Source organism: Leptosomus discolor, chromosome 6, assembly GCF_034619465.1.
Source record: "Leptosomus discolor isolate bLepDis1 chromosome 6, bLepDis1.hap2, whole genome shotgun sequence".
Classification (NCBI taxonomy): Eukaryota; Metazoa; Chordata; class Aves; order Leptosomiformes; family Leptosomidae; genus Leptosomus; species Leptosomus discolor.
The window spans coordinates 41950005-41963944 of NC_141396.1; the positions used below are offsets into that span (position 1 = coordinate 41950005).

A 13940-nucleotide genomic window follows, 5' to 3' on the forward strand; every position below is an offset into this window, starting at 1 on the left:
AAATCCACTAAAAATCAGCTGAAATCACTATGAATTTTTCTTAATTAGGCTGAATTTTGATTCCAGAAACACTCCTGTAAGCCACCAGCATTAACATATAAAATAACAACAATTATCATGGCTTACAAGAGAATTCCAAAGACTGCTGTCTCTTTGATCTGTTAAAAAACTTCATCTTTATAGTTCACTAAATTCAACAGAAAGCAAAACTTGATAAACCAAACATATATAAGGGGAAACATAGAACATTTCACAGGTATTTCACCTCCTTTTCCTTTCTGTCCACAGCTTCTCGTTCAGCTTGCAGCTGTATTTCAAGAGGTAATTCTCCCTTTACTATGATGGTGCCAAACTGCTTCCTTTCCTCCACCTTTAAATAGAAATAATATTAATAATAAACAAATAAAAAAAGATATACTGGTTCTTTCTCAAGAAAATAAGAAAGTAGTGAATACAGGATCATTTTAGTCCAAGCAATACCTTTTGCAAGTTGTCTGCACTGATGATTAAGGCTTGTTCCAGTTCTCTTATCCTGCATTCCAATTTCTCAATTTCTTCATTTCGTTCTTGTATATCTCTCTGAAGTTGTTCCTTAGAGAGCAAAAGCTCACTGCATTTGTCTGTTTTTTCTTTTAGATGATTTGTTAACTGTTCAACCTGGTGACAACATGGCAGGAAGATGAATATATTGTACTAGATTGAAAGGGTTTGCTAGCAACAGCAACAGCACTCATTTTTGTCAGAGAAAAAAATATCTCTTTTTTGTCTGGTAATGGAACTCCTAGTCTTTACGTGAAACAGAATGTGAACCTAGGATACTAGAGCGCTACATCCAACAAATACAAACAGCATTTTTTAAGAAGTCGTATGTTCTGTGCTATGTCACCTACTCTCTAGAACTGACCTCATCCTTCTGAAGCCTTCAGACTCTCTAGTCAGTTAAGAGCAAGTGGCATGGCATCCCTATGCAGCCCACTACAAAGATACCTTCAACATCTATGGATGGAATGTCTTGACCCTAAGGTCAAGATGCTATTTGCATCTTTGAGGAATGTCGTAGTTCCAAAAATCTGTGACAAAATTATTCAAAATCAGGAATTGATTGGTGACCTACAGACATATCCTAAAACCCACTGGGTCTTTAACACTGAAGAGAATAGCTGTACTTCAGTCTTATGAAACGGGAAGTTTTGGGGTTTTGCTGGGTTTGTTAAACGGGACCAAACAGATGTGATCGATGATAGAATTTCACTTTCTATAGGGAACAAAGCATCCAAATAATGCATTCTGAATCTCAGCAGCTCAGATGTTTGTGGCTCAGAAACAACTTATTAAAAGAGTAACTGAAGTAGTAGAGATAGGAATGACCCCAGTTCTAGCAGTATTTCAGAAATGATTACACATCTTTCCTGTCTGTAATTTTGATTAACAAATCCATGGTATTAGGCCTGATGCACAGAGTTAAGGATTGAGTTAAACGAAGCAATCAAGAAAGAGACATGGAAAGTAGTGTTTGTCCCACTCAAGAAACTGATTTCAGTATTTACAATTAGGAAGTTACGATGGAGCCAAAAGGTAGAAGACTCAAAGCATTTCAATAGATAGGAGAGAAGAGGACCAGAACATAAAGCTGACAGGATGGTATTATTGACGTTATCCATCCATGAGTAACATCAAAGTCTGAAGTGACCACAGAAAAGTCCTGAGAGAGAAATGGAAAAAGAAAAATCAAGTCTAGAGCAGACTCTTTGCGACCACCCTCTCTGGCATAAGTTGACAGAGTAAGCTGAAACAACAGTGAAAAAGAAATGATGTTATCAACAGAAAATGCTCATAGCATTCACGCAAAGCAGAAGAGCATTTCAAAAACTGTGCAACTATGAAAAAAAAAGTATCTTTCTCATAAAATAATGACAAAATGTATATTTATGAAATATTCCAAGTAACGTTGTGACATCAAAATATACTATATAGTAAGACTATATGCCCCATTTGACAAAAATTAAATGTAAATCCAATACACTATTGAAACTGTCTATAAACTGTAATGTATCACATTGAACATCACCCAGCTCTAGTTGCTGCTACACCTTTGCTGCTTGCAGACACAATCTTATTGTCTATCTTTCTACCTACTAAAAATTCTAATTTAAAAGCATCTAATACAAATCTCAAAATTTTAATCAGTCACAGCTGTCTTTTGTTTTAAAGCCTGCTTTAAATTTCCATTGTAGCATATCTGCTGACATACACATGTGTGCATGTGCATATATATCAGGATGATTTTTACATACAGATTCTGTACAGAAAAATAGGACAATTTTTATTATGCTGTCAAATTTGAAATTTTTTTCTTGGGTGAATTTTCTTTCTTTTAAACATGAGAATTTTAATCAGGAATTCACACACTACCCATGTCCAAATTCTAAACAGACACATAACAAAATGAACTTATAAGGAATATCCTGGATTCAGGAAAACTAACTGCTAAAAAAGTCTCTCCCATCTGTGGAACATGCCAACGGGAGAGGAGTGAGCGAACACTGCAATAGAAGGAAATAAATGCAGAATTGCTCCATATGTGTTGGTTGACATGTACCCAGCTAATTTCAGAAGATTCATTGTTCACAGAGGCTGCCAACAGCCATATCACATAGTAACGACTGAATACTTTGTCTGTAAGACTCCTTACAAACCTTTGATTAAAATACATTTAAAACCCCCCATGAAATAGACCTCTAAACGTGAGAATTATAAGTTCCTGTGTGATCTACTCTAGTTGGTCCTGCTCTGGCAGGGGGTTTAGACTAGATGATCCTTCAAGGTCCCTTCCAACCCCTAACATTCTGTGATTTCGACAACTCGCATCTCATATGTATTAGTTTATGTCCTATTACTGTCTATGGTCCTAAAGTATAGAGTAATAAGTATTGCTAATATTGAAGAATTTAATTACAGCAACTGAACTACCTCAGTAAGAGCTTTGATTTGAAGATCGCAGTGCAACCTAGTAAGAGGTGTTTTAATACTGAAAATCAGGCAAGAAAATAATGCAAAAATATCAGCCTTGCTCAAAAAGCAGGACATAAGAAAACCCACAAAAAATAAAATGCAGTTTAATTGACTATGAGGCCATCAAATAAATCATGCAAAAGCTTCATAGTATATAGCATTTGCACTGCCGCCACTTTTCTTGATTTTGCTGGGTCTAAGAGTTTTCTGTGACTCCCCTGAGCTGCTGTTCTACAGTCACTAAATTTTTTTTGGTGAAAACAGACTTGCACGGGGGAGGTTCAAGCGTACATAGAGCATGCTGCTACGGCTCAGGTGCTAAACCATGGTAAGTCAAGCCCTTCAGTTGTGTACCGGTGCTATAAATGGGATGTCACGAAGCAACAGAAGAATATGTGAAATTGCTAAAGTAGTCCTGAACGTTTCCACAGGCTTTGAAAACAGTGGATTTTCTAAATAAATTTATATGAAAGAGCATTTTTGAAAGTCACAACGTCTCCGTACATCTACTACTAGAAACAACCAACCAGCCTAAAAAAACCCCAAAACACAGTTTCACCACTTTGCCCCAACACCTTACCCTTCATCTATGGGGATTTACTTCCCTGGCTTGTAAGTGGATGAAGGTTAGGTACACCATAAACCAGCTTCATTACAATGTTGTAACAGCTGTCATTTCTATTCATTGAGTACAAGTAATAAAACATGTTACCTCTCTGGTTTGATGTTCATTGACAGGCTGACTCCTTTGTGGAATCTTAAGCTGTTGTTCCAGCTTCTGAATCTCTTGTTGGAATACATCTCTCTCGTGCTCTCGGTCAATCGCTTGCTCCTGAAAGTTAAGAAATTATGTGAGTACACCATTTGATTTAAAAACTAAATTAGAAGATTTAAAATCTAAATTAAGTATATTACTACTACTTATTTCTGTTAACGTGAGGCTGGTAACAGTACACCAGTATTTTTAAGGTCGCTGAATCTCTTTCAACTACCATTACAAAAAATTATTTCGTCATTTGAGGCAACAAATCTCACATTTTTTAATTAAAAAATTAAGGCAGCATAGATACATGAAGTATTATTTCACAAAAATGACAGTTCTGTTTCTTCTGTTCCAGGTACACCACATAAATGTTAATAAGCCAATATTTTATGATTTTCTTTTCCTAATGTTTTCCTTTGATATATGTAGCATAAATGGAAACTCAGAATAGAAATTAACTCTGTGTTAATATTGATGGGGAGCCAACAGAAAAAAAAAATACATTTTTTTGAATTTTGCATTTCATTTATACTTTTGACCAGTTTCAGCCGTTATATCCCCGTCTGACATTTGGGAAATACATCTTTACATAGGAAATAATGTGCAACTGGTAGCACTCAGTGAAGCACCACCTTTAAATGCCACTTTGTAAACCAGACAAACTTTATCAGATACATCAAAATAAACTAGCTGAAGTATCTGATACAAAGAGGGATGCTTCAGTCTAGCAACTAAATATTTTGCAAAAATTCTGGAAACCAGAATAAAAACTCAAACTTTCCAAGTTGCAGATTTTTAAAACTCACCTGCTGTTCCAAGGAAACAGCAGAATTCTACTGCTGCTACTACAAACAGCTTCTCCTCTCAGTGGTCCGTAACTCTCCCATTCAAGCTACTGATAATCCCAAACCATAATGCAGTTATGACTAAGGAACTTGTATTACGAGTTTTTACTTCTGAACCTTGTCCTGTTATGACACACTAGTTTCAGTGAGAAAAATAATCTTGTAATTGTAGAAAATGAAATACAGCAAATCCGTTTGCACTAATAAGTATCTGGAAAGATCTCTCCTTTAATACTGTTCAATAATGGATTATGCAGAGAAGGTGCCACAGAGTGTTATATTTATTATGTAAGAAATTATTCCACCCTACTGCTGTCAGCTATAGAGTTAATTGAGAAGGCACAGAAATAATAGTTCTCTCCCAAGAGCAGCACAGGACACTTTATAGGAATAAAATGGGAAAAGGAGGAGGTGGGGAAAATAGCATTTGCTGAAAATGGGGTAGAGTCTAAAACAAAATTGCAGAGACAGCCTGAGGCAGGAAGAAGTTCAGTGTAACAGAGGCAGCTGCCACTCTGAATGGGGACAAATATATGTATAAGAGAACTGGCTGGGAAGTTTAGCGTAGCATCTAGGATATTATGAAGGAAGACTATAAAAGAAACTTAGAGAAATTATGCTTTCAATTTCCAGGTAGAAATAAAGCAAAACCTAAAGTCACAAAATCATAGAATAGTTTGGGCTGGAAGGGACCTTTAAAGGCCATCCACTCCAACCCCCTGCAGTGAGCAGGGACACCTTTAGCCAGATCAGGTTGCTCAGAGCCCCGTCCAGCCTGACCTTGAATGTTTCCAGGCATGGGGCTTCTGCCACCTCTCCGGGCAGCCTGTGCCAGTGTTTCACTACCCTCATTGTGAAAAAATGATTGCTACTATCTAATCTAAATCTCCCCTCTTTCAGTTTGAAACTGTTACCTCTCATCCTATCACTACCCTCCTTGATCAAGAGACCCTCCCCACCCTTCCTGTAGATCCCTTTAAGTACTGGAAGGGTGCTAGAAGGTCTCCCTGGAGCCTTCTCTTCTCCAGGCTGAACAACCCCAACTCTCTCAGCCTGCCCTCACAGGGGAGGTGCTCCAGCCCCCTGAGCATCTTTGTGGCCTCCTCTGGACCCACTCAAGCAGGTCCATGTCTTTTGTTGGGGGCCCCAGAGCTGGACACAGCACTGCAGGTGAGTTCTCACCAGAGTAGAGCAGAGGGACAGAAAGCCCTCCCTCAATCTGCTGGCCACTCCGCTCCTGATGCAGCCCAGGATGTGACTGGCTTTCCGGGCTGTGAGCGCAACTTGCTGGCTCATTTCCAGCTTTTCAACCACCAGCACCCCCAAGTCCTTCTCGGCAGGGCTGCTCTCCACCCACTCATCCCCCAGCCTATACTGATATCAGGAGTTGGCCCGATCCAGATGCAGGGCCTTGGACAGACTTTAGACTAATCCTAACAGACTTTACTGAAAAACATGGAAATTTCACAAACTGTTTAAAATTAAGGTCACAAAAATTTCTGTTTCCTCATTGATTTTAGAAGTTTCCCGTTATTTTAAACATTTAAGAAGCCTACTAAGTTCTACTTTGAAATACAGAGCAGTCCTAAGCAAGCATCTCAAACAAATTTTCAACTTTTAAAATGTTAATTAAATTCTTGGGCTGGAACCTATAACACTGTTACTATTGTGTGGTTCCTTACGTTTACTCAAAATCTGAATTAAATATCATTTCCCGCTGAACCAAACCTCAGTACAGGTGCCCACTCATCTTCATGAAACTAGCCTTTTATCATACTTACATCTAGAAACTTTCTTGTTTTCTCAAGTTGCTTCTCCAAAGCCTGGTTTTGCTGCCTTACGTCCATTAGTTCTGCATTTTTTTCTTGCTCTAGCTCTATGAAACGATTGACCTGTTCTTCCAAGTCTATTTCCAAGACTTTCACTTGCTTCTGAAGGTCGTCATACTCTTTTTCAGCTTGACGCTGTACTTCAATTTTTTCTTTCATTAGCTTTTCTGTTTCCTCCAGCAATTCTGGTTATAATAAAATCATCACACACTACTTTTAGATATGAACAGTTAGCAATGTTACAAAGCAAAACCACTCCCCAAGGTATCCATGCTGTACTCTGCAGAAGGATGTGAACTAGTTTGGGTTTTTACTATTTTTCTTTTTTAGAACACATATTTTCTTCTTTCTGGAGAAAATAACAAGATAATTGCTGAAGAAAATTCATATCAAAATTACTATCCTTTAGTTAGGCTTCAGAGGATTGTTAGTGAAGTTGTATCAGATCACTTCTCTGTTTAAGTTTCATATAAATTAAAAGGTCTTTCTGTAATTGAAAAGAAAATGCATGGGTTCAGACTACAGCTAGAGTCAGCACAGGGGTTAACAATGGAGAACAGAAAACCCAACCCTCTTCTCATCCCCAGTGTCAGTAAAATCAATCCACTCCCAGTCTTCATCATTTAATGTGATACATATAAATAATTTGAAGGAAATATTGAATGACTTAGCAAGGTTGCAGGGCAGATAGAGAGGGAAACTACTGACCTGTAACTGGAGCTTTGTAAAATCAGTGACTGCATGGATGACCAATTTTGAGTCCTCATGAAAAGGGTGGCAAGCATATATAGTAAAGCCCCAAACCACTCTACTAAGACTCTTAAGCCGCAGCCCACTGAAGTACATATTAACTAACCATATGAATCCCTTGAGGTAAAATCCAAACTGTAAAGTGCAATTACATTTGAAGAATCTTTAAAATACGATTGATATTTAGACAGAGAGAATACAATTTACTTTCACTACAGAAGAAAGATCCTTTAGGCACCATCATCTTACATCATATTTAACCAATTCTCATTTCTCAGTAACCATTAAATACCAATGTAACACAGTGTTTAGTTACCATAATGAATGACTCAACCGTATTTGGAAATAAAAATAAAAAAAAAAAGGCTACAAAAATACCCCTCCAATACCATCTAAGTATCTGTAGTTCATAGGTGAATAAGATGATGGTTATTCATGAATTTGCTTATTATGTTTAGAAATTATAAGAAATGCTGTTAGAGAAACGTAGAACTCAGTATGAAATACAACATCAAAGCTGCAGGCCAGTAAGAATTACAAATAATGTCAGTAAGCCAAAAGCCCAATAATCCTGATTAACAATGTCAGTACGTGTAAGTCTTCCACCAATTACAGATTGGCCATGCGACATACAAACACACCTGCTTGGGAAGCTGCATCGACTGCAGCATCTACTAGGCCTAGGAGAACAGAGAGAGAGAAAACAAAAAAAGAAGCCAAGTAATTCACATGCCAGCTATAGTTTTCTTGTGGCGCAACAATGTAAGAGAAAATGAAGCCAAAGATAGATATGGCATTTAATGACAAAGTTGTTGAGATAACCTAGGGAATGTGGTAAGTTATTCTTGTATGCATAAGTACCTACACATACTTAGACAATTGTTTATCTTTGCAGTTGTAATACGTGAAAATAACTTTAAAATATTTCGAAACCTAAAACATATAACAAATAACTAAACTGGAGTCATAGACAAGGATCTTCTTCACTACAAAGTAGGAAGAACTGGCTGTTTTTAAAATTTCATTGTTACACAAAGTGGATGCAGGAAATAGCAAATACACACGATATGTAATTTATAAAAATAGCAACATTACAAAATGCCATAAACTTTTAGAAATTAAATAAAGAGGTAATTTCATCCTGCTATTTACAATGTAAGCACTGCAATCCTTGAAAGATCAATACTTCTTAAAACAGTACTGTTCTAACAAAAAATATTAATTTAAGTTATTAGTTTAAGAAAGAATTAAAAGACACATTTACTTCATAAAGGTAAATGCTTTTTTTTGAGTAAGCAGTTAGTTAGAATACATTGACATGGTATTTATCTGCAATTTTCACCACCAGTGCTGAAAGTTTTTGTTACTGGTAGATAACAAGCTTTCCTTACAATATAGCTTCTGGGTCATTCTTTCCCAAAAGAGGAATTTGTCAGAGAAGTGTATCTTCCATGTCTAAAATAAGTATGGTCCTCATGCGTAGTTCAATCATGTTCCAGTCAGTATGTTTGCTAGTCCCTCTAAAACTTTGGAAAGTATTTAGACCAGTATTTTCATCCATAGGTGCTAACTTCAACATATTCCGTCTCCAGCAATAATATAAATAAAAGCAGATTTTCAAAGGTATCGAGCTTTTGCTGGCTTAAAGAACAATTGTCATTGCTCAACACTTCTGAAAATTCAGTGACTTTCTGCTTAAATATCAGGAAAAGTCACTGGGCTAACATGAGCCATCAAGTACGAAAACATCACATTTTGCCCTATCACACTTTTATTAATGATTACAAAGAGGGGGGAAAACCACCTTCATCAAGATTACTTATTATATATTTGAAAGTATAAGAAAATCTCATAGAAAGATTTTGAGGAATACATACGCTGCTCTACTGGCCCCGCATCTGCTCTCATGGCATCCTTCTGTCTGGTGAGTAACTCCTTTTCTTCCTGAATCTGCTGCTGTTCAGCCTCTAACTCCTGCAATTTGTTACCTGTACACAGCAGTTCTTGCTCAAGACGGTCAATTATATCTATTTTTTCCTGAAGTTGTTTTTCCAGAAATGCTTTTTCATCTGCATAACCATCAATGAGGCCTGTAGAACATCAATTTTGGGGCAGATTTAATAGACAATAAAGAGCAATTTGAATTTGTCTGCATGGTGAAGTCACTATAGTATTCCCACATGAATGCATATGCATGTTAGATATTCAGTACCTGACAGCTTCTATTCCTGTCCTTGCTATTCCTCCGTGATGAACAAACTACAGGAAGGATATCACAAGACCAAACATAGCTCCGCATTTTTTTCTCAGCGCAAGACCTCTGGAGCAAACAGGAGTTCCAAAGCCATGGAAAAATAAGTGTGTAATAAACACAGGAGAAATAAGAAATTTCAAATAAATTCAAGTGCCAGGTGGCATTTTAGGTACCTCAAGACACTTGTCTGACCTCAAACCACAGTTTCTCTAAGATCATCGATCTCCTGCAGGTCAGGTATAATATAGATGCCTCCAACATCATACGGCACCAAAACTGGCTGTAAATCTCCACGTTTAGCACCTGAAGCGCTCTCAAAAGCCCTGTAACAGCTGACATCTAAGAAACAATTTCATTTCTTTACTATTAATGCACAATTTTTAAACTAGCACAGAACAATTAATGGTCTTGTAAACAGAGAATTTGGGACATTATCTTGAGAATGTCTCGTATGTTTTTAAGAGTTGCTTCACAGTAAAGTAGTTTATTTAGGAATCTAAGGGGGAGCTCTGCTCTAGCTTTACGAATAATACTACGGCTGTGAGAAGTGTCACCATCTTCGAATGATGCACAAGTGAGCATAAAGCTAAAGACTTAGGAAAAATCAGTGAATTTCCTTTCAAAAAGTTGAGACAACACGAATTCTAGCAGTTATTTCCTCTGTACCAGATGCTGTTCACAAAGAGTACGTAAAGGCCTGGAAGTTGAGAAGGCATTCCAAGCTCAAATGGAGTGCACACCCCCACTGAAAAGGCAGGAACAGTGAAATAGTCTGCTAAGATCATGTGTTGTGGTACTTACTCCTGCCCTTTTTTCTTTCTTCTTTTTTTTTTTCTTTTTCTTTTTGAGAGATGTTATGGAAGTTGTCAGAGTTCAGTGAACAAATTTGCATTAGTTTTTCTACCACACTAGGTAAGCCATATCTGGCACCACCAGAACACCAGAGGTTTGAAAATGTCTCAGCCATGGCAGTTTTTGTGATAAAATGAAATGATCAAAAATGACATGTTTTATCTCAAGAGAAAACAGAGTACCTCAGCTGTATAATGAACTAAAACACTGTTCTGCATACCTATGTAAGGAATTCGATAAGAGAACGCAGATTGGCTTTGTCAGAGGATGCTCACAACTCAGTTCAATGAGCAGAAGAAATGAAATAAAAGACATTTTTGGTTTGTTATATCAAATCTTCTATCAAAAAAAGTGCCTGTCATTTAAAAAGTGCATTAATTTCAGAATATTCACAGAAAAAAAAAGGATGAAAAAAGATTTAATTAATTCAGGAGTTATAAAGCATTAAAGCAATAAGAAGGGCAAATTAGTTGAATTCTTGACTGAATTGAATTAAAGACTGAATTAAATCTCTACATGTGACATAAATCTGCACCTAACTTAAAAGCTCAGCTGTGCAATATATCTATGAAAGGCTAAAACCAGCATCGAATTCTGTGTGTCATATTCCAGAACTGTTCATGAACCAAATCAACACAGCCAGTCTGTCAAGTCTTATAAAATGACATTGCTATTGCTCTGATTAAAATGAAGTTCCAGTTAAGATTTCTGAAGATTGTTTCCACTTTATATGCTTCCAAGCTTTTTTTCCCAAATAAAACATAATCAGATAAAATCCAGACAGTGCAAAACATTGCTTCATAGCACTCTCTAGATTTTTGCGTTTAATATACTTTCTTTGCTAGCAAAAAGTACATACTTGACTCATCTGTTATATCTCCAGGCTATGCTGGAATATTTCAAGCATTTAATAAAATTTTACAGGTAGATTTTGCCTTCATTTACATACGGGCAAGCCCATTATCTATAAACTAGTAAGAGTTTGCAGTTTCTTTGCTGCTACTACTTTGCTTGCACAAGTAAATTTTATAACAGAAGTATATTGCTCAAGAGAAGAACCCAGTTAATTTTAGATTTTTTGCTTGTCTAGTGGTAATAGGATAAAATAATAATAAAAATATGAAAATAAGAAATGGATAATAAGCAGGTTCTGTGGGATGTCATCTTCAAAAACAATTATGCATGCACTCTTTGCAATAATGTCTTGCACAAATGGTAATGTATTTACTGTAAATGAAAAGGCAAGCTCATAGTTCTTAGTGGAGAACTGACTAAGCCAAAAAACACAGACCCAGTGGGCAAAGCAACAGAGAAAAGTTCATAATAAAAAACTTTAAAATAAATAAAATTAGTCTCTAGCATTATTTTTTTAAATGCTACCTGTAGGATTAAACCGATGCAGACAGCGCTGACATTATGACAGATTCCTATCTTTAAATAAAACTTAACGCTAACCTCTCTGCTTTGTCCTAAAATATTAGTCTATTTTACTTTATTATTGAAGATTTGTGAATAAAAATCCTATCCAGACAAAAATATTATCCTCCAAAGAAAGCAGAAGAGACGGGTAGATATTGTACTTAGGGACATGGTTTAGTGGTGTTGATAGAGCCAGTACAAAGGTTGGACTCGATGATCTTGAAGGTCTCTTCCAACCGAAACTGTTCTATGGTTCTATGATTTTACGATATAAAAGCTGCCTACGTTCTGAAATTCATCAATACTAAACAGTTTTATAACTCCATCTGTGCAAGAATATGAATTCTTGGGTCATTTATATTTTGGCGGAAGATTTCATCTTGTTTTGTATCTTAAGGTCTGTTCCATACAAGATTTTTTCCACTCCTAATATTAAAAAAAAGTGTTAATGCCTCTCTCAGATTAGAATCTATTCACTCTGAAATCAGTTCTCCTGTCTAGTTTTGCTGAAGCTACTGCAATGCCGCAGCCAGCCCTGGTGCTGACGACACATGATGTTTACGCCGTATGACCCGACAGGCTCCCAGCTGTCCCTCAGCCCCCATTTTAGACACATGGCTTAGAAACCCACACTTCTGTTCAGGTCATTTGTGTCACAGCTATTAATAGGGTATGAAGTCACACTGGATTCTCTGTCTGTGTAAAAAGAAGAGGAAGGCTGGCGGGGCAGCTTTCTCCAGCAATAACATTTGGCTATGCTCCCACTTTGAAACAGAGAAGTCTGCTGAGTTTCAGAACTAACTAAAATATCTTTCTGCTTACTACTCCAGAGATCCTACCTACAGGGTAGGTGTTTTTTTGCATCTTTTCTAGATGCTAATTACAAACAGATGGGTGAAATGCTGAGTGGAAACAAAACATTGAAATAATAAAGCTACTTCTAAAGAACAAACTGAGTATCTGTGAGATTTGAACATATTTTCCTGATGTCACAAAAGATTATTAGATTTCCCCTGTTACACCCTCTGATTTTTAATTGCTTCCTTAATACAGTTGCAAATACACTTCAGAAGTTCACTTCAAACAGGGTGCAAATTGAAACATAACACCACCATATCAAACTCAGAGTGAAGGTTCTACATTTTTATCTATGTTTGTGTGGAACTAAATCAAGGTTAAGAGGCAGCAGGCACAAACTGAGAGATGGAAAAAATGCATTTCAACATATTAAAAAATTTTGCTTTTTTTCTCTCTCCTCTTTGATGGTGGTCAAACACTGGAACAGGTTGCCCAGAGAGGTTGTGGACATTCAAAACTTGACCGGACACAGTCCTGGGCAGCCTGCTTTACCTGACCCTACTTTGAGCAGGGGCTTGGAACAGATGATTTCCAGAGGTGGATTCCAGCCTCAACTATTTCTGATTCTATGACTCTAAGCTGTTAATATTTAAGCTCGTCTGCACAGACAGACATGTTATGATGAAATAAATTAATTTTGAAGATAGGTTGGATAGTAACATATATCCAACCTATTATGTTTAATAAGTCAGATGATAGTAAGTGAGACAAAGCTGGGAAACAGAACCACAGAGTGGTTGATGTTGGAAGGGACCTCCAGAGGTCATCTTGCCCATAACTATCCAGAAAGCTGATAAAATTCTAAAATTTGCAAAGAAATTGATTTAATTTGCAATTTCCTTACCCAATTAATAGGTAAATGACTGCAAAGTTGAATAACTTATCAAAAAAAAGCTACTCACCTTCAGCTTTACTAAGCTCCAAACCCAACTGCTCTCTGGCTTTGGTTTCTTCATGAAGACGTTCTTGTAGTTCTTCCTGATACTTGATGAATTCTGTGGCCTCTTTTTGCTTTTTGAAGGACTCTTGCATGAGTTCTGTCTGAGTAATTTTAGCATGTTCAAGCTACCACAGGAAAAAAATTACAGAATTTAGTGAAACCAAAGGTTTTCTGATAAGTAACTATTCTATAATTTCTATTTAATTAACAATTGCTTTATAGTGTGATGAGAAGTCTCACATAACTTTAGTGGACATTTGATAAGATCTTTCCTGAACATGTATTCACAGGCTACAACAGGAAGACTGACTCAATACAAAAGTCTAAACAAACAGGCTTTGTCTGTATAGTGAACTCAACGAGCCACCTGGCTAAATCCGTATCTTTGTTCCGGTAATTCCTGGTTTATGAGTTTATA

The 13940-nt window shown here is 36.8% G+C and overlaps 1 protein-coding gene across 1 annotated transcript in view; it reads right to left on the bottom strand.

The window, feature by feature from the left end:
- The window catches only part of AKAP9 (A-kinase anchoring protein 9), a 98683-nt gene that overhangs the window by 27610 nt on the left and 57133 nt on the right, over positions 1-13940 (bottom strand). The window contains exons 23-29 of the mRNA XM_086467319.1: positions 13485-13647; positions 9077-9289; positions 7841-7879; positions 6402-6634; positions 3725-3844; positions 481-657; positions 266-370 (exon numbers count right to left, since the gene is read on the bottom strand). Coding sequence (XP_086323445.1) covers positions 266-370; positions 481-657; positions 3725-3844; positions 6402-6634; positions 7841-7879; positions 9077-9289; positions 13485-13647 — 1050 coding nt within the window. The remainder of the gene's footprint in view (positions 1-265; positions 371-480; positions 658-3724; positions 3845-6401; positions 6635-7840; positions 7880-9076; positions 9290-13484; positions 13648-13940) is intronic.